Source organism: Cydia strobilella, chromosome 6, assembly GCF_947568885.1.
Source record: "Cydia strobilella chromosome 6, ilCydStro3.1, whole genome shotgun sequence".
NCBI classification, from domain to species: Eukaryota; Metazoa; Arthropoda; class Insecta; order Lepidoptera; family Tortricidae; genus Cydia; species Cydia strobilella.
The window spans coordinates 12,103,256-12,125,196 of record NC_086046.1 but is presented as its reverse complement, the minus strand read 5'-3'; the positions used below and the strand labels follow the sequence as shown (position 1 = coordinate 12,125,196).

The 21,941-nt window shown below is 37.2% G+C and overlaps 1 protein-coding gene across 5 annotated transcripts in view; it reads right to left on the bottom strand.

Moving 5' to 3' along the window:
- LOC134742480 (RNA binding protein fox-1 homolog 1-like) overlaps positions 1 to 21,941 on the bottom strand; it is an 89,186-nt gene that overhangs the window by 5,339 nt on the left and 61,906 nt on the right. For 2 of the 5 annotated variants that reach the window (XM_063675679.1, XM_063675683.1), the window contains 10 exons: positions 19,555 to 19,827; positions 18,928 to 18,981; positions 15,178 to 15,270; positions 14,064 to 14,118; positions 12,452 to 12,472; positions 10,924 to 11,038; positions 9,928 to 9,988; positions 9,757 to 9,777; positions 7,737 to 7,906; positions 113 to 176 (listed from right to left, as the gene is read on the bottom strand). In XM_063675679.1, coding sequence (XP_063531749.1) covers positions 113 to 176; positions 7,737 to 7,906; positions 9,757 to 9,777; positions 9,928 to 9,988; positions 10,924 to 11,038; positions 12,452 to 12,472; positions 14,064 to 14,118; positions 15,178 to 15,270; positions 18,928 to 18,981; positions 19,555 to 19,827 — 927 coding nt within the window. Of the gene's footprint in view, positions 1 to 112; positions 177 to 7,736; positions 7,907 to 9,756; positions 9,778 to 9,927; positions 9,989 to 10,923; positions 11,039 to 11,081; positions 11,185 to 12,451; positions 12,473 to 14,063; positions 14,119 to 15,177; positions 15,271 to 18,927; positions 18,982 to 19,554; positions 19,828 to 21,941 lie in introns of all 5 variants that reach the window. The other 3 variants (XM_063675680.1, XM_063675682.1, XM_063675681.1) reach the window with 3 other exon arrangements.

The window sequence follows — 21,941 nt, the reverse complement described above, 5'->3', positions numbered from 1 at the left end:
ACAAAGAAGCAAAATTAAAACATGACAGAATTATTGTACATAATAAACAAATAATAACCACTCTTAATAACGTGGTACTAAATTATGATTTTGATAACAGCTTGATACTGACCCCATAACCCGTGACTGGGCCGATGCTGTGGCCTAGGTACGGGTCTGCGTATTCTCTGCCGTAACTGAAAAATAAAATATAAACATTATTAGGTAAAATTGCTGTATAACAAAATAAAAGCAACATTACTTCGGAATGGTGTCAATGTGATACCATAAATGAATTTGGCACTCCCGATTTATACGAAAACGATACCAGACATGGCCTAGTAGCTTCATTGATGTAGATATCAAGATAAAAAAGAGCCCCAAATAAACCTTCAAGAGCGGATATCTCAAAAACTATACAAGATATCGAAAAACTTGATTTAATAAAACTTGTAACAAATTAAATCGCTTTTCATTTTTTATATGTGGCCATGTCGCTTTCGCTATCGCTTTCCGAGAGAGGTAATCCAAAAACCGAAAAATTTCAAACCCCCTCCCCCGGCAGCCCGGCACCAGGGTTACGGCCGGGGTATTTTAATATGTTCACCTAACACTAGTCCAAACAAAGTTACGGAGTCAAAAATTGTGTTTATAGCATTTCCCTCTAAACCTTCTTATTGCTTGGCCTATAAATAACTAGTTTTTGCAATGATAATCGTTCATATTCATGTAATTGCGCGAGTACGGCGCGGTGCTACCACCGAGGGAATCGGCCTACCTGACCACACTGTATCAAAGTTTAATGTGCATGACCGACTCACCAGAAAAAACCGGGTTTTATTTGGCAGGGCTCGTGAGAGAGGGCGCTCCGAGCAATGGCGCTTCATTTGGAGTAGAGATGGGAGGATCTACGTGAGAAAGTCTGAGTCGTCGAGAGTGTTTCGTATTCGGACTGAGAGTGATTTGGACCGTGTTTTTTCGACGCCATCCAACAACCCCAGTGTGTAGCATTTATGGTTTTATTGTTCCCAGAAAGATAAATAACAGTTACATAAATACAACAATGTTTACATTATCTTTCCTGATCTCGGTTGCAATGTTTCAGTATTGTTTTGATTTGATCTTATGCCTAATGAAATATTTATATTGTTTTATAAATGTGTTATGTATTCTTAATGATGTTTACATGAAGCTGCGTTTAGTTATTAATACAATTTCTATGAATAATTTAAATCTGTTCAGATGTGTACATAATGTTAAAATAATATTTCGTAGAGAATTGTTTTTGTATAATAATATTTACTTTTTGCAATCATCATATCTAATGAAATATTTAGTTGATTTTGATATTTATTTCTGTACTTATAATGTTTTATTGAAGCTGCGTAATATGAATGTTACTAAAATAAGTCTAAAGGTTTTCCTAAACAGTCATCATTTAGGAGTACTAAAAAAAATATTAACAAATTGTAAGTACATTGAGGTTTCGTACGCTTTTGTTCTGCAATTCATAATGAAGAATAAATATGTGACACTTGGCTTATTGAACCCTGGCTCACTTGGGACACGCCATGAGGAGTTTATTGTGGCTCTTGAACGACACTCCGTGGATATAATGGCGATCAACGAGACTTGGTTGCGGGCAGGTGAGGAGGCCCGCGCGCCGGCCCCCGCGGGCTACCGGTTGCGGCACGTGCCGCGCCCGGCCGAGGTGCGATCGCGCGGCGGCGGAGTCGGCTTTTACATTCGTCGCGGTATCCATGCGCGTAAACTCGATCATCCCCATGCACCTTTAGTAGAGCAAATGTGGTTAAGTATAAAACTTAATGGACTTAGGTTTGCCATAGGTACTGCGTACCGCCCGCCTTGGCTCAACGTAGACACGTTCTTCGACGCCCTGACAGAGTCTGTCGGTTCATTTTCTGAGTTTGATCACGTAATTCTAATGGGTGATTTTAATATTAACGTACTTTCGCCTGGTGATATAAATTATAAGAAACTCTGAATTTCTACATTGTTTTAATTTGGACCAATATGTCACGAGCCCTACACATTTCACTGATCACTCGGAAACCCTTATCGATGTTGTCTGCAGTAGCTGCAAACTGTCTCGTGTCTGTATCAATCATGTCCCTGATCTTAGTAGTCATGCATTGGTCTCATGCAACTTACAGGTCAAAAAACCAAAGCCATGTCCTACTTGGATTTCTTTTAGGCCGCTTAAATACCTCCCTATCAACGATTTTAATGCGCACGTTGAGTCAACTGTTTGGGAACGGTTTCTGTGTGGAAATGTCAATGAGTCTCTGGAATGTTTTAATACCTGCCTCAAACATATATTTGATTTGTATGCTCCTGTTAAAAAGACCTATATAAAAAATAAAAGCTATCCTTGGGTGACTTCAACAGTCAAAGACATGATAAAACTAAGAGATGAAGCATATGATAGAAGTCGGAAAAGTGGACTTGATTCACATAAGCTGTATTACAAGAATTTGAAAAGTATTGTTAACCAAGCAATGTTTACTGAGAAACAAGCATATTTCAACTGCAATGTTAATGCACACTATAAAAACTCTCGTAAACTATGGAAAAACGTCAAACACAGTATAGTTGACTTTAAAAATAAACACTCTAGCCTACCTTGTCACCTCAATGATCCTAACTTAATTAATAAACATTTTCTTAATACTCCTAAAACAAGTGTTACAATATCTGACCTCACGTTTTTTGAACATAATCGTTTTAACTCCGCTACTTTCAGTTTGAAACCAGTCGATGAAAATACAGTCGCTAAAATTATTTTGAATTTCTCGTCTAATTCTCAGGGGTCTGACGGTATCACGCGGGATATGCTTGTTTTAACGCTTCCACGAACTTTAAGGGTGATCACTGCTATTATAAATCAATCAATTCAATCAGGACTGTTTCCTGAAGCCTGGAAGGAGGCTCTTATCAAACCTATCCCTAAAATCAGTAATCCTGTTGAATACAAAGATCTCCGACCTATCAGCATTCTGCCCTTCTTATCGAAAGTTATCGAGAAAGTGGTAAGCCAACAAGTGACTGAATTTCTTGAAGCTAACGGTATCCTGCCATCAAAGCAATCCGGTTTTAGGGCTGGGCGTAGTACGTCAACTGCCTTGCTAGACGTCATTGATGACATTTTGACAGATATTGATGCAGGAAATGGATCAATTATGGTATTGCTTGACTTCTCCCGTGCTTTTGATACTATAGATCATAATTTACTTCTTTCTAAGCTCGCCTATTATGGATTTCATAGTTCGTCTTTGAAGTGGTTCTCTAGCTATTTGAGTGGTCGCCGGCAAAGGGTACAATTAGTTGATGAAAAAGGTAACTGTCAGCTTTCTGATGCCTCTCTTGTCTCCCGTGGCGTGCCCCAGGGTTCGATTTTGGGTCCGATTCTGTATATTTTGTACAGCGCGGATATTGTGAAAAGTATTCAGAACTGTGCTTATCACATGTATGCTGACGATATACAGTTGTACTTATCTTGTAAACCAAATGAAATGTCATGTGCAATAAATAAAATTAATGATGACTTAGATCGCATAACCCAGTGGTCCAACAAAAATAGCCTAGTTTTAAACCCACAAAAGTCCAAATTTCTAATATTGGGTACTGAGAAACAGAGGCGCAAGATTTTAAACTTCAACCCCACGATTGAAGTCGGCGGTCAATGTATTGAGCAGGTAGCAGAAGTAAGGAACTTGGGTGTCCTGATGGACGGTAACCTCAGATTTCACAACCATGTAGTAGAGACCTCTCGAGTATGTTTTTATAGACTCAAAATATTATATAACGTGCGTAGGTATTTGAGTACTGAAGTCAGAATATCTCTGTGTGAATCTTTGATATTGTCAAAACTCAATTATGCCGATACTGTTATAGGTGGCTGTCTGTTGTCAAAAACCAAAAAGCTAATACAGCGTGTGCAAAATGCATGTGCACGTTTTTGTTTTTACATTCCACCTCGAAGCCATGTTACTCCTTACCTAAATAATAGCGGGTTAATGAATATGGAGTCGCGACGTGCAACGCATCTCGCCTGTTTGCTTTTTGGTATTGTAAGGACAATGACGCCACAATATCTATTCGAAAAATTAACTTTTTCACAAAGGCATATTAGGGGAGCTACTCGTTTGCTTTGTCCACGGCACAGCACCGCCGCATTTCGCGGCAGCTTTAAATACACTGCCACGAAATGCTGGAATAATATACCGCCTCCTCTTAGGAACTCATTGTCAGTAAATTCGTTCAAAGTGAATTACAAAAAATACATTTTAAGTGTACAGAAAAATCGTTGTTAAGTCTGTGCTAATTATTTTTGTGTACTTATGTGTACTTAGGTGTTATGTGTTTCTGGCTTCTAAGTGGATCTAATTGTACAAATAAAAGAAGTATGACTGCTACTGTACTGGTCAATAGTTTTTATATTTTAATGTGGATCAATAGTTATAATAATTCAACTAAAATTATATTTAATTTGTATAGCTGTAGTATTATATATTTATTTATTTATTTTATATTTGATTCGTATAGCTGTTGTAATTATATTTAAGTTGTATTTGTTGCGCTCTCTCGGAAGGGTTTCCACGGAAGACCAGCGTCGGGGGCCTCATAGGTTCCTTGACATGAAGCTGAGTGGAGACCATTTCAGGAACGCTTTATAACCAGCAATCTATGTCAGTGTTATTAGTTAAGTTTTAAATTAAGCGTTTTTGAATAAAGCATCTTCTATTCTATTCTATTCTAATTTATATTCCTAATCGGTTTTGTGTTATAAAATCCTTAATATTGCTTTTATAAAAATATTTTTTATTCAAATAAATACCTAATTCGAATTTCCGATTCAGTTGAAAACAAAATTGCCAAATCTGCGACGGCACACACGGGTTTGCTAAATGTGACCAGGTGTGACAAGGAGGGGGGGAGGAGTAAAAAATCATGAAATTCGTGTGACGTAATTTATGGATGACCCTTTCTCTACCAGTCAACCATTGGGCTAAACAGAAACAGTAAGTTTTGTGCAGGATTGTAGAGAGTGGATATGAGACTACTATGATAATATACTTACAGGGTGTACTACAGTCAAGTGTAAAAATATGGGTGCACACATCTTACTCAAAAATATGTCTCATAGTTCTAATGTCGGCGAATTAAGAACTATGGGACAAATTTTTAGTAAGTTGTATGCACCTATGTTTTTTACACTTGACTGTAGGTACATAGGTAAATATAAGAATAAGAATAAGTTTATTGTTTACCGTGTCAAACATGATGTTAAAATGATACATAGTACATAGTACCAACGGCTACCCTTTTCGGGTATACGATATTTTACATAATTACAATATTATATACATCATCACTTAAATTTATAATAAGTACATCTAAAATTATACAGTTTTAAATAAAAAATACTCATTCAAATCATAAAAAACATGATCTATTAGCCACTGCTTTAGCTGTCGTTTAAATGACTGTCCGCTTAACATCTTAAGACTATTGGGTAAATGGTTGAAAATTTTGATGGCCGAGATAAATGTACTATTGCAATATGTTGTGTTATTAACCCTCGGGAGCAATATATTGTACTGACATTGAGGGCGTAAGTTATCACGCCGTGCTGACCAGAAGTTAAAATAAAGTTTATTGAACGATACAAACGAACACAGCTCAAGGATGTAGAGGCCAGTTAAGGTAAGGAATTTATAATCCTTGAAATTATTTCTGAGGGATTCCCTGTGATAGAGGCGTAGATAATGCGTATACATTTCTTCTGTAGCTTAATAAAAGTTGTTTTGACATTGACAGAATTTCCCCAGTAAATAACACCATAATTTAAAAGAGGGTAAACATTTCCATAATAGGCTTTTTGTACTATGTCTTCTGAGCAAGTACTAGATAAAACGGAAAGAGCATAACACTGGCTGGATATTCTTTTATTAAATTTTTCAATATGAGATTTCCAGTTTAGGTGCGCGTCTGCAGTTACGCCTAAGAAGTTCGCACTATCTATATTTTGTACTATAGTGCCTGCGTGTTCTACGTTTAGCGCTATCGGATTTGTCTTATAATTCCTGAATTGCATAGTTTTAGTTTTTTCAATATTTACTTTTAAGTTTATAGAATTTAACCAATCTACAACTGTTTTTAAGTATTTTTAATTTTTGTCTGAAAGTTAGAATCTAAATGTTCATCTAAGAATAATATGGTTGCGTCATCAGCAAACATAACACATACTTCGTTAATGATTTTTGGCAGCTCATTTATATAAACTAGGAATAGTAGAGGTCGCAGAATACTCCCTTGAGGAACTCCAACCTTAATGGGTTGGAATTCAGACTGTGTTTGTTATATTGTCTTATTCCTCTTATTATAGCTTTCAAGAACAGTAGCCTGTTGTCTATCTTTTAAATAGTTTTCTAATAGTTTGAGTGCATTTCCTCGAATACCTACGTTACTAAGTTGAGATAATAATATTTCTGGAACTACGCAATCAAACGCCTGCGACATATCTAAAAATAGTGCAGCACACCGTTCTTTTTCGTTAATTTCATCCCATATGCGCTTAAACAGCTTGACTATAGCAAGAGATGTCGATTTGCCCTTTTGAAAACCGAATTGGTTGGGATCTATGATGTTATTTAAGTCAAAAAACTTCACAATTATGTTGTACCTTTCAACTATTTTGGAGTAACTTGGCAATAGTGCAATGGGACGATAATTAGATATTTCATATCTGTTACCTTTTTTATATAGTGGATTAATGATAGCTTTTTTAAATCATCTGGAAAAGTCCCTGTTTGTAAAACCAAATTAATCACACGAGCAAGTGGGTCAGCTATATATTCTAGTGATGCTTTAATTATTTTTATAGGTATGTTGTCGTAACCAGAACTTTGTGTTTTTTAGTGCTCTTGTTACCTTCTTTATTTCAAATGCATCAACTAGACCTAAAAATATCCTTTTACAAATAGATGGCGAAATTGGTTTGAAGTTATTATTTGATATATTTTTATTATAGTTACGTGATATATGTATAAAATTCGTTAAATATTTCTGCCATTTTTAAAGGGTCTGTAATAACCTCATCATTAACTTTAATATTTTTACATGTAGTTGTTATAGAAAATTGGTTGAGGAGGTGTGTTGCTTAATAAGACTCCAAGTAGCCTTTGTTTTATTTGTGCTGCGATTGATATACCTATTGTTGCTTATTATTTTTGATGAACGAATAACTTGTTTGAGTAGTTTGCAGTTTTTTTTTGAAGTCCGATATCTGCTTGGTATTATCCTACCTACATATAAGTATACAAATTCAATATCCATACCATAATCTACTGTCTGTCTGTCTGCTACCTCTTCACGCTTAAACCGCTGAACGGATTTAGTTTAAAATTGGCAAGATATTTTGAGTCCCGGGAAAGGACATAGGATAGTTTTTATGTCGGAATTCATCCCTAAAGTGGATGAAAAGGGGGGTGGAAATTAATGAATTGCCTGTTAATTGGTGTAAGCAATTAAGCATATTATGCTCAAAATTATTGCCATTCGATTTTATCCAGGCGCTATACTTACTCTAACTGCTGGAACTAATTCCACACAGACGAAGTTTTGAATGTAAGTTTGCTTTGAGCTTGTCTGATAGGCAGAGGGAGAGCATTCGACAGACGAATTGCTTGCTGAAATATAAAAGCTTTAAAGTTTTGAGTTATTGTGATACTAACGTGAGAGGCGTGAGCGCGGTGGGCTGCGGCGTGCCGCTGACGGCGGCGGCGGCGGCGGCGCGCGCGGCCGCGCCGTAGTTGGCGGCGGCGGCGGCCGCGGCGGCGTGCTGCGCCGACGTGAGCGGGGACTTTAGCAGCGGCGACGCTGCTGCGGCCGCTGCTGCTGCCGCCTACATATACGAACACCATCGTCAGAATGCTTCATGTAAAATGTATTGTGACTTACCAATACTGTATAATCAACAACGGCCCTAGTCACGCATTATTTCACGACGCACGATTTCAGTCAGTCAAGTCATTCACATATACCTCTATATTTTATATAGATTATAGGAACGACATATTCACAACCTAGATGACACAGGGAGTCTTGTGCTTGTCGTCGATTGGATTAAATTACGCGACCCAATAACACATCAGTTTTGAATAATAAACATAGAGGACTCAGGGTACACCGGTACATACTACATAGGCACTTGCGGTTGCAACATGCCGCGGAGCGGGCGGCAGAACGTTTAGTTATGCGCATGATTGTACGTATACCTATACAAATCTATAAATGTAAACGACGACTCCGAAACACTATTGGCTTACTAATTGCGCGAGTTAAACCGTTGGTAATAATTAATGTCATTCTTCATTGCTTCTACTTCCAAACAAACTAACCTCAACCAATTATTTACATTCGTATTTGTGGCTGTTGTGTTAGCGACTATCTTCCAACTCTGTAAACCTACACGCCACATTTGATGAACGATCTTAAATATGGTAAGTGAACGAGTGTGTTGTTAACCTGATGCTCGATAATGTCTTATAATAGAAACTTGTATAATGTAAATAGAGTTGATGAAAAAAACGCAATCTATTTATGTATCAATGACACATTACATAACTAAAAAAACATGGTATTTTGGTAGCCATTATATCGAATGTTAACAGTGAGCCCACAAGGCAATATACGAAGATTAGAAACCATACGTTTGGATTTAACGTTTAATGACTTTAACGTCCCGGTTTGACTGAAGTAATAGAAATTTCGAATTGAGAGGATACTTTACCATGTATACTGCTCGAAGATCACTCACCAGTCACTGTCTCTCGTTGTGAAACTTAAAAGCCCTTAGCTTACATGAGCCGTAAAGAAAAAGCCAGAACGATGCATAATAATAAAGCACGTAAAACCATTTTTAACGCAATACGTGGCAAATTACGAATGTGAGTGAGTTTTACACAATTGTCTAGACATGCAGTTTTCGTTTTATAAACTAATGAAGTATTTTCTACAGCAAAGAGCCGAAGCTGCTGGCTCGTTACCATCAGTCTACATTCAGACGGAGGTGGATCTTATTTTATACAACTGCTGGAAATAACCAAGCTGATGACGGTATTACACGGCACCACGGCAGTCACTAGTTCCACGTTACCCCAGAAGTGAAGTGTTAGGAAACTTGCGAATGCGGTGTCGGAAGTTATATACGTGGACTAAAGGTAAGTGTTGTTGCAGAAAATGTAGTAAGGTAATGAAACAAATGGTCATGCACTATTGATTGAAACATGAAAAATTAAATAAAGACAAAAACGATTCAAACTTTACGATCACTAACATTCTTTTGCAAGTGCTACGTGGTGATGGTTAGTATATTTCGATAGTAGCAATTACGACTTTGTGGGCTCAATGTTCTACTCGGAGCATGATAAAAATTAGCCTCTGTTCGAGTCAATCCACAGCTGCAGCAAACGCGCAATACTAAATCACCCACCACAATACCAAGGAACAAGGATAACTCAACAGCAGCCATCGTCTCGGTTACCACAAACACAATGTGCACCCTCAATATATTACGGTGGATTACCAACCAATAGGACCATACGAATAAAAAGGAGCAAACAAAATCCCAGCAATCACTCCACAATGATTTACATCTGACTTATACTAGCGTGGTGGTAACATGAATCAGGAAGCGATAGATACAGATATTGTCGCATATCGATCAAATTGAGCCAGAGGCGTGATCTTTACCTCGGCTGCCGGCTTCGCGGCCTGTAACAACACATGTATACGTTCACACAACCTGCCACTCTGTCCGGCTGACGCGGACGCGACAGGGAGGCCCTCCACACACAACGGATATATATGGTGAAATAATGTTCATGTATGTCAAAATAAAACTCATGCAAGTGATTGTGTTACCTGAAGTCTGTAGTTGGAGTCAGCCGTCGCGGCTGCAGCTAAGAACGGGTCGTAATAAACACTGAAAATTGAAAATTAACTTGTTATATTCAACTGCATCGAGAGCACATTGTAAGAAATGAAGCTATGATGCTACGTTGTAGTTCATAATATTTCATTCGCTTAGGTTAGAACGTCAGTGTCACTGTAAGCCTACGCGAATAAAATACATGTATTATGTAATTATAATTCCAAATTAACATATTTAAATAGTTCTAGTCAGCTTTATTATCTAAATAAAAATATGGCAAAACAGAAGTTATCGCAAAGGCTACTACAAGAATTAACTACAACATCTATAAAATGAAGATCCACTTAACAATAGAAAATACGAGTAATAACTACTTTGAAAGTGTGTGAAAAAAGTTGTGAAGAGTTGCAATCTACCGTTCATGACAGTGCGCTAAGCAATCGTTCCAGTTAGTCGTTAGTTACACTTTCATCGAACGTACAACACGAACTAGAGAGGTTATTTGTAACAATTATTGTAAACAGTCATACCAATGGGAGGAAGGATAGAGCGGAGCGGGAGCGGGGGTATTGGACTGGTGGCCATCAATCAGTGGTGGTGTTTGGGACGGATTGGCCGGGGTAAATTTGATGTCCTGTTATTGTAAAGTGCAATTTAATCGAATAATCAAGGAATTTACTTTTTTCGACTTGCCATTAAACTTGTACGATCATCTTTAACATTGTCATTGCGAGAAAAATTCTAACAGTGGCAAGGCAAAATTACAGTAAATTAGAAAATTTCTTTATTAAACAGCTGATATAGGTATTTTTCCAATTAACGTTTTGGTGGCAGTATACTATTATCATGTAAAATTATCTTAAGGATGTAATTTTGTTCAAAACTAAAAAGTAAGAGGAGCAGGAAGGCTGAAGGACAGGTTAGTGTTAGGTGAGCGGTGCAGGTGACGGGTGCGGGGGGGGGGGGGGGGAGGGGGGAGTACTCACTGTGCATACGCAGCGTGCAAGGGCGACGCGTAGGCGGCGCGCGGCAACACGGCGTGCGACAAGGACGGGTCGAGACCGGCGCGGGGCTCGCGGCGCAGCACGGCGCGCGGCACGGCTACATGCAACACACACAGACTACGGTGCAGGGCATGCGTTACCTGCGTCGCTGCGCGGCGCGCGGCGCCAGCACCAGCGGCGGCGCGGGCGCGGCCGCCGGCGCCGCGCCCAGCCACGGCCACGACACGCCGGACACCCGCAGCCCTGCGCACACACGCGCAAGGCACGTTACGCACCAGCGTCACCACACCACAAAACGCATGCGCGCCCTTCGGTACCACTAAAGTATCCCTATGTGACGGGACTTCACATCTCATGATCGGCATCTGACTCGAGACACCGGTTTTACGTTACTCAATCATCGGGGTTTTAACTGTCAATTTCTCACTCCAAATGTCAGGTTTACATCTATCGGTATAGAGGCCCCGGACGCGATTTGTCCTTAGTCGAGGTCTTAGTGTAAAAATTGAGTTTCTTTTCTAAAGAGGGTCATCACTACATATACCAAACAAAGTCGCTTCCTGCTGTCTGTCTGTCCCTATGTATGCTTAAATCTTTAAAACTACGCAACGGATTTTGATGCGGTTTTTTTTAATAGATAGTGATTCAAGAGGAAGGTTTATATGTATAATATACATCAGCATTGCACCCGTGCGAAGCCGTGGCGGGTCACTAGTTTAAAATAAGACGGAAACACTTGTAACGAGGTTGTAGTGTTTTTTTAGTTTATTTAAATTCAAATGTTTATTTCAGACTGAAATGACCATAGACAATTTTATAAAACTCTTAACCGTAAGACCGTGTAGCTAAACACGCGAATAAATACAACACGTTTGTGATGTGGTGGTCGCGTAGTACCTACATTCTTTCTCGCAATCGAATTCCTCCGGAACCGACGCCGTTTTCCTCAGTTAACCGGTATTATTTAATTTCAGTATACTGCCTACTCTACTACGACATTATCCGACCATTAATCACAAATTATAAACAAAATCTAAAATGACTAAGTATGAGAATGCAGTTCTAATTACAAGGCCAGTATATTAAATACCCTTCCCTCGGCTCGGCCGCAGTCGGGTAACGTTGGAATGTAATTCAATATTCACATAAAGGATGTCCGGGCCATGCCACATTACAGCTCGCCAGAGGTCACACACGGCACACGCGGGTCCAGGTCCGCGCCCGCATTACGCGAATATAAAGAAATATATAAATAAATATCACACAAAGTATGCAGCCGTTGACTTTCTGCTCTAAAGAAGCATGGCCTGAAGTGAACTTTACAAATTACGTAAATTCAATTCGTGACATACAAGATTGCATCGAGCATTAGAACTAATCAACCACATAGTCCCACCACATTAAGTAAAGAAATCATGCTCGAATGATTGTTATAATAAAATGTAGACGCGTAAGCATTTTTATCTTCGAGGAAGAGGTGTGTACAGTATGTATGTGTGCTAGATCTTACCTTCAGGCCACTGGACGCACACTGCAACAAATTAAAAGCATGTTATCAAACTATTAACCATTATCATTTTTTTACCTAGCTATTTCTAACATTAAAAAAGAATTTCATTTACACTACATGAGTTACAAGTATAGGTGTCAGTGCAAAACAATATAGTGACGTTCATTCCAGTAAATGTTAACGTAATTAACAAATATATTAATAGGTACCTACATATAGTCATTCATTGAGATGATTAACGTTAAACTAACAAGCTGTCTAATTTGCGGTGTAATCCGCTTGCACACGAGCGTTAATTTGTCGCGGACAAGTGACACCGCCGCCGGAGACAGCCTTCAAGAACCATGTAAATGTGAGCAGTAATGTATTATCGTGCGAAGATAGCTCGATCGAGAGCGTTATTTAGGTTAGGAATGCAGTTGGGCAACGTGTTTATTAATAAACAAAGAGTAAAAGTCCGTAGAGTGCACAGCACAGATTGCGCTAGGCGGTGCATTGCGCAGCATTGAGGAGCGGGCCAGGCACAGACCGTCTCCGGCTGACAGTGGACTCGATCTCTAAATAGCATTCACCTAATTGCATTCAGACAACGGCACTAGCCAACATAAATATACGTATACAAAGGTACATTGACAACACTAATCTTTACAATTCCAGCTCTCTCACCCAGAGTGGGAACTGATCCATTTCTAGCTTGAATGACTGAATAGATCAAAAGAGAAAAGCTCAGGATGGATAATGTTTTTTTTATAGTTCAGATTAGGGCTAGGCGTTTACTACTACTTACTCCGTAATAGATGGATACAGTCTAAGGAAAAAACGTGCCTCGAAAATCAAGAAAATTTGATTCTCGTTCAGAGGGCGCTACTAGCTTTGGCCTACTGGCGTATAGATGGCGTTGACGGTTTCGTTTGTTATTTAACAATTTTAACGCATATCAGTGAAAGAACATGGGTCAAAATCATAAAAATAATTAATGCAAATAAAAAAAATCATTTATCCATATTTAAATACATTTTATCGTATTTTTATAAATCTTAATTTTTAGTTTTAAAGTGTGTCGACAGATGGCAGTGAATTTACTGGGGTTTACAAAATTTACTATGACAGTACCGCTCTAGTATAAGTTACTCTATGGCAAAGATAGATATAACTCCGTAATAGATGGATACAGTCTAAGGAAAAAACGTGCCTCAAAAATCACGAAAATTTGATTCTCGATCAGATGGCGCCACTACCTTTGGCTTACTCTCGTATAGAGGGCGTTGACGGTTTCGTTTGTTGTTTAATACTTCTAACGCATATCAGTGAAATACCATGGGTCAAAATAATAAAAATAATTAATGCAAATTAAAAAAAAACATTTATCCATATTTAAATACATTTTATCGTATTTTTATAAATCTTCATTTTTAGTTTTAAAGTGTGTCGACAGATGGCAGTGAATTTACTGGGGTTACAAAATTTACTATGAGAGTACCGCTCTAGTATAAGTTACTCTATGCTCTATGGTCTAGTTATTTTATGCCTAACCGCTTGATGCACAAGACGAAAAAATATACAAAGTACTCAAAAAATTATATTGTAAGGTTTAACATTATTCCATGCTTACCGTTTGGTACTGTGGGAGGTTTCTTTGTCTGAACTCTTGCCGTCGCATTATTAACCTGGTTTGGAAATTGAACACTAGATCAGAATACGTTTATTGAAACTAAAATTGCACTAATGATATATTGGCTGATTTTTTTAATAAATACAAGCTCAGAATAAATTATTAAGTATACGAAATTATACTCATACTTATTTATTAATAATATTGTTACATATTACACGTCAAAAATTTAATTTAATTATATCATAGAAACAAAAAAAAAATTAAGACAATTTTTCAACATCGCAAGAACATGAAAATACAAATAAGTACATAGTGGTGCTCGAAACCACTGAGCGTATCAGTAATATATACAGTTTAATTAATACATTGATTTGGGATTCGAACCCAAAATAAAAAATCATAAATGTGTTAATGATACATTGCGATTTGGATTATTGATTTAGTTTTAGTATTCTGTAAAATCAGCCAATGTTGTGTCAGATGTCTCAATATAATTCAATATAATTTAATTTACGTATAGGTACTATAATGACTCACAAGATTATATTGTAAATGATTGTCTATAAATAATATGGCGATAACAGTCGAGACATTTAACACTGCAAGTGTGAGATAAAGGAAAAACGGGAGGTGTTAGTAAGTTTCCGTCGAGGGTTCAGTTAGAGGGAGATTCGTGAACAACAATATTTAATGCCATTCAGTCGCCGAAATCATTGTTAGTGCCTCGGATTACTTTTAGAATGTATAGATAGAATCGAAATCGAACTAAAATTTTAACTTGTAGTCTTACCTCTGTGGCATTGGGACGAACGGTTCGTTCTACAGACAGTTCTCTGTGCATGAGAGTCTCTCTTTCGATCGGCATTTTAAATGACCGTCTAGAGAGTAAAGGGATAAAATAAATAAGGTTTGTTTGTGGATTAGATTAGAGTCGGGCATACTTAGTGCTAAGGCGGGCCGCCGGGCCCGGGCAGCACGCTAGCATGACAGTAACTACAGAGCAGACGGCGGTGGCGGTGGCGGCGGTGGCGGGCGTGGCGCGTGCCCAGGGCCAGGGAGCGGGTAAGTTACAGTGCTACGGTACGGATGGTATTCATTGAGTCATGCACACCTCTATCTTTCTGCCCTCAACCACGGTGCCGTGAAGACGCTCTCGTGCTCGCTCCGCATCACCACTATTTGCGAATGTTACAAAACCGAATCCCTGCATGCAAGACAGACAAAACATGCATTAAAAACAGCGTCGCTCAAAAAACAACGTGCAACAAAAATTAACATTTATGCATTGCATATTCTTTATTTAAATATTCTAGTGAAAAAATCGAGAGGATATTAATTGATTTTATTACGTTGATACTTTGAGCGTATTCTAGCTGAATGGGTACACAGAAGCGTTTGGATTAAAGTAAATCAATATGTCGCTCGACCTAGTAGTCTGTACTATTGGAAGGAGTGTTTGTATCACAGCGTTCGAGTAGTATTCAAAGTTCACACATTTGTACACCTCGGAGCTAGTCTTAATATGTAAGTAAGTAAAGAGGCTCTACTTTATGACACAACGGTCAACTTTGTGTGGGATGTTAGCTGCGATTTGTTCTATTAATATTTCTCCGACCGGTATGCTTAGCTGTAACTATTACACACAGCAAAGCTAACGATTTGGTATTTTGAATGACCGGGGTTGATAACTGACGGGTATTATATATTCTTATCAATTACAATGTCTATTGACTACACTAACGAAGACACTAATACATCATTAATGTGCTAGTTTGTACAGTGCCAAAAGTCTAATACATTAATGAACGTCATAACCAATCAAAACCTAAGCTGGTTTCACTTATGTTATGGTTTAAGTTCATCCAAAATTCATTATCACTGTAAAAAAAACTAACAGCAAAAACGGCATTCATATTTTAACCTATAAAGTAATACAATTGGTAATCATCAAAATATCTGTATCAAACAGTCGTGCTGAGACAAGTTAGCTACTGTCCATAGACGGTGATAATCCATAGATACAAAAAGCAGCTAGCACAGCACACGGTACAGTGGAAGAGACGAGTTGTGAAAGTGACAAACAAGTTGCTGATTGTACGAAACGCTTACACTTATAAAAAGCAATGACAGCTCTATTATTACCATTCTGTGTGCAAGTATTTATAATAGTAAAAATATTGTTGGGCAGAGAGAAAGAGAAACCGTTGGCAAGAGATGGCGCGAGTAATTCCGCGACGCGACGCGATGCTCGGCGCGGGCGCCCCGTGTTACAACACGCGCTAGGCAAGCTCATTGTGATCACAGACAATACTCGATCGTACAGACCAAGAAGACACAAATCACATTCGAGATAAAGCCAAACTAAGTGATGCACCCTAGATAAGTAGTACTAGGAAACACGGAATACTAACGTTATCGATTGACTAAGACAATAATCAGGACCAGCGAAATCATGCCCAATACTAATGAATACATCATGTTCCCATGGTTAGGAAGCGTGTAATGGAACTGTTCATATTATTTAAAGAGCACAAAATTATTAAGATCGCTATCTGTATAATAGACAGGACAGGATTAAATTGAAAATGAGTCTATCATCCAAACTACACGCGTTGCGTCATGTTGACCTAAGTAAGCCATTCAGGACTATGTGCTATGATTCATAAACTAGGTTTACAGTCAGTATGTACAACGAGAGAAATGCGAGTGCAGTTGGGACGATAACATAATATTAGTGATGAATAATAGAGCTGTCCTGAAAATATGACTCAGAAAATCAGCTGTTAAAGTGACGATGCATCATTCTCTAATACTGCATATCCCAATGTGAGGCTTTGAAGAAAAAATAAATTTGGAGCTATTATTTGTAAGAAGTAAATACTTTCTTTATGAGCGAGCATGGACTACTTTAGGGGCGGTCACCAAACTGACACAAGGAAAGCAGTAAACACGAAAAAGCGGTCAATCCAATCAGTTATCATTAAAAAAAATCATTTAGATATCTTGTGTTTTACTTTTATAGGGAACTGACATTTACAGTAAGTTGTTTTTTGAGTATCAATGAATAAGAATAAACATTTTCTATCAACATACATACATATGCTAAGGACATATTTTTCAGTTAAACTAGTCACAGTAAGAGTTAGTAATTAGCAGATTTAACCTCGGTATTTAGAGACACGATGGTAAATATGTCACTAGCATACATTGTTCATAGTATTTTCAGATAGTTATCAAGGTAGATATTGTAATAATATTAATTCAATGAAAATTTACAATGCTATTAGAATACTGCACCAAACATTAAAACCAAGAATATGCTATGAGATAGTCTTAAACGCAATGTATTAATATTAATATTGATCTAAGCCCATTTGCCTTTAGACTTGTTAACCCAAAAGATAATTGCATGTCATAAATGATTTGTTAAAATAGGGGAAATCTCTAAACATTATAAAACTTTGTTTGGGCAGCAAATTTTTGAAAAGAAATTGTATTTTCTTATGTAACTTCAAAGCTCATATATTGATTAAAAGGACACATACATTGGAACGCTTTGAAAGTACATAGATTTAAACTTTAGCTTCCAGTTTTTTCTTCACAAATATTTTGTTACAATAAAATATCACGATATAATTTTACTTACTATCAAATGTTTAAATAATATATACGAGCCACGATGCAGTCGAGTTCGTCTAGTTATACACAAATATTTTGTTTATTCTAATAAATTTTACATATGTAGATAAAACGACTCAGTAATGGTAACCATAACAATAATGTTTAATCTAGTTTATTTAGATCGTATAATAAAATTGCATGAGACTTTTATTGTTAAAAAAAAATGACTATAAAAAGGTTGTCCAAATCAAGTTGTCCTTTCCTACAGCACTTGCATGCATGGGCTCGAATCAAACCTTTCTACTTCTGTTATCATTATCAGACATCGTAAACTGCGAGCGAAACCCATTGAAGTACTAGGGTTGTAACTGGTTGTCATACGTCATTTCAATGGATTTCGCTCGCAGTTTACGATGCCCGATCATTATACCTATACATAGCTACTTCGTTATTTTTTTCTTGCAGTACAAATGGTATTTATTGTATATGGGTTTTGTAGAATATTTCCATATAAACTACATTAGTGTTAGCATTAAACATTAGTGATTTATTAAATTAAAACATGATTTTTGTACAAACGGGAGAACCTCAAAAAAATACGAAAACATAGCATCGGGGCTCGTAGGCATGAGTTTTTAAATTATAAACGTTCATATTTGTGGAAGTAAAAAAAAGGAACGAATAAATTAAATTGTCAACCTTAGCAACTTTGAACACTAGTATAACATTAAATGGCCGGTAAACAATATTAAGTAACCCCATATTTTCAGCATTTTTAAGGCCGTATAATGTTAATCATTATATTCAGAGCTCCCCAGTGACTGCATTTGAAGAGAACTATTGGAATGCTACGTTACATATTATAAATCAACAGTTCAAATACACATAATTTAAGAGGTACGAGTATATAGATTAATGGACACGAAAGTAACCGCTGTCTGTACTATCTATGTATGTATATTGTAATGTATCTGCCTGTAGTAATTAATATCATAGGATACGCTATAGACTTGTTATTCGACAAACGCGCTTCATTCCAATATTTCACTCAGTTTATAAACTGAAACTAATGCGTACACAGAGAACATGGATTTATGTAACGTGATTCGCATTCTGAGAGTACGAATTATTTCAAATAAAGTTACCAAATAGAAGTAGCCACACTGAAATTGTTATCGCGATGATACAATTTCAGAGAGCCACTTCAAGTTTTCTTACTATGTATACAACATATTCTTACCTTTGAACCTCTCTCGTTGAAGATAATTTCTACATCAAGTATTGTGCCATATTGCTGAAATGTAAAACGTTGTAAATTAAAATCTGTATATTCTTTAGGGTGGTCCTTATTTCGTCAAAGTTATATTTTTCTACGGGGCACCCGCCTAATATCTACCACAAAAAAACCAATGTAAAATTTTTTTACAATTTTTAAATACATTTTAGGGGTCGCTACCGCACTTTGAAAATTTAGGGGTCGCTACCGCACTGAAAATTTGGACCCTCCATACAAAATGTTTTTTTTTTCTTTTTCATTTTTCTTTGTGGGGCGATGAGTCAGGGTGTATTAATGTCCAATTTAACTTATGATAACATTGCATTTGCATTGCAATTTTTTTAAATATTTTCGACACTAGCGACCGTAAGGACCGGTAATTGTATTTAAAAATTCAGAAAAAAAATTACATTGCTTTTTTAGTGGTAGATTTTACATTAGCAAAAAAAAAAACAATAAAAAAACCAAAAAACATAACTTCCACAAATAAGGACCACCCCAATATTCTTATCTACAATTAAACACAAAAATGTTTCGTTCATGCCGTGCTTTCGCTAGTGTATTGAAGTGCGATAGGTGTGCGGTACGTACCCCGAACATGTTTCTGAGATCGGGGTCTCTAAATCTGAAGGGGATGTTGGAGACGTGTAACCGCTTGGGCTGGGAGGCTTGCGAGACGGGGACGAGTTGTTTGTCGGGGGAGGCGGCAGTGGCGCCGGCGGCGACGGCCGCGCTGGCCGCCGCGGCCGCCGCGTGCGCCGCCGCCGCTTGCTGCGCCACTGCTACGGCCGCGGCCGCCTGCTGTGCCACCACTGCCGCTACACTCACAGGTGTGCTCTCTTCTGCCGAATCACCGTCACTTTGCTGCAAATGATTAAATGAGTGTATAATATAATATTGTCTTACTGTGAAAGTTACTCATGAAATAAAACTATGAAAACGGATTATATCGCGTATATTGCGTATATTGTATTTGTAGCTTTTCCTTAGTCACCCGTTGACCACGAACGCTGTAAAGGGTTCGAAACGTCGGGATGTATTATAAATTCAATATACGCGATATAATCCGTTTTCATAGTTTTATTTCATGTATAATATAAAATATAAATGACGATACATGTTTAAATTTATTTAGGAACTTCAATAATACAATTTTTTTAGGCATTCCGCGCGATCAATTAATCCCAGTATAATTTAGCCTAATATGTGTAGTCCGACAAGAAATCATAAAAAAAATATTGAGGGCGCCACTTTCTACGTAACTGTCACATTTTTGACGTAAAATGTTTAAACATGGCAACAATTTAGTACTTATTAAAATTTATTTGTTCCATTTTATTTAATTTCTACTATGTTATGTCGAACTATAGTTATGTACACGGTGTTTTTATTAAATTCCGTTGTTGAACTTCGGGATATGATGTCTAAGTAAGTACGTTTAAGAAAACTAAATGACAATGACATTAGTTAATTTTCGTAAAATAAGTTTTTTTTTTTCGTAAAAATAATTAAATATGCTGCATTATAGAATTTTGTTGTAACGCGGGCATTATATTTAATTTAACTCAACCAAACAAATGAAAACTAAAGCCTAGTTCATAATGAATTGGCACATAATTAGTTGATTTTTTTTTCATGGCGGAAAAAAATGGACAAAGTATTCATGGTAAAAATATTATTTTGCTGGCTTTATGCATTTTAAAGTTTTCGACCATGGGAATTGAGAAAAAGAGATTGATCGTGCACAAATCTCACAAATTCTTATCGGTCCGGGACGATAACAGCAAAGTCGCTTAAGATGCTAAAAACTAGTGTCATAAAACGTTGCAAGGAGACTATCCGCCCTCCGCCCACAGGAAGATACAAACTAATCGGAGGTCTGGCACAAGTAATATGATTTTGGAAAAAAGTCCTAAGGTCAGTCAAACAAAATCCAGGACTGCCTGATTACGATTTATCACGAAAATTCATAAAATGTCGTAGTACTGTAAAGATGATTCGCCTCAGAGGTGGTTATTAAGAGCTATCGAGCATCAATAAAACATTCAAATTGGACTGTTAAATAGAACCAACAAACTAAAACACGAGCTCGACTACCGACCGAGTTTTGACAAAATTCGAAGGTTGCTTGTTGTTGGACGACGAGACGTATGTAAAACTCGATTTCAACAACTACTCGGTTAGAAGTTTTATATGGCCGATAATAGAGGAAATGTACCCGAAAAATATGTTCGCAAAAAATATATGATATGGCAAGGAATTTGAAGTTGCGGCTTTAAGACGAAATGTTTTATTACATCGACATATCGACAACAATGAAGTCGGACTTTTATATTAAAGAGTGCTTGGGGAAATGAGTTTTGCCATTTATTAGAAATGATAACAGTTCCGTGAAATTTTGGCCTGATTTAGCCAGCTGCCACTACTCAAAAAAAGTTTTGGCATGGTATGCTAATAATCAGGTTGATTACATACCCCGCGAGATGAATCCTCCGAATTGTCCCCAATTTCGATCTAACGAAAACTTCTGGGCAAAAAAAATTTAAACATGACTAGTCAAATTGTCCAGGATTCAATTCGTTGCGATCTACATGGGATCAACACGCCAAGAATGTCGACAAAATTGTTGTGCAGAATATGATGGGGTCCATTACGAAAAAAATTCGTAATTATTTACATTTTAACAGAGATTTTTTTATTTATATATACATATTTAAAAGCTAAATACATTACTATTTAAAATTCACCATTCAGAACTTTGTTATATCATTTGCTTAAAAAATATCAATTTTCTAGTGTGTACCAATTCTATATGAACTATGCTTTATGACATGATCGTTCCAGATAGTACTTACGTTTAGCAGCAAAATTAATCAATGAACTCGTACTAAACACTAATCAACATGTAAACAGGCGCTAAGCACAATGTACTAGAAAAAAAAATCGAGCACATTGGTATCCGCGATTTCCTGCACTAG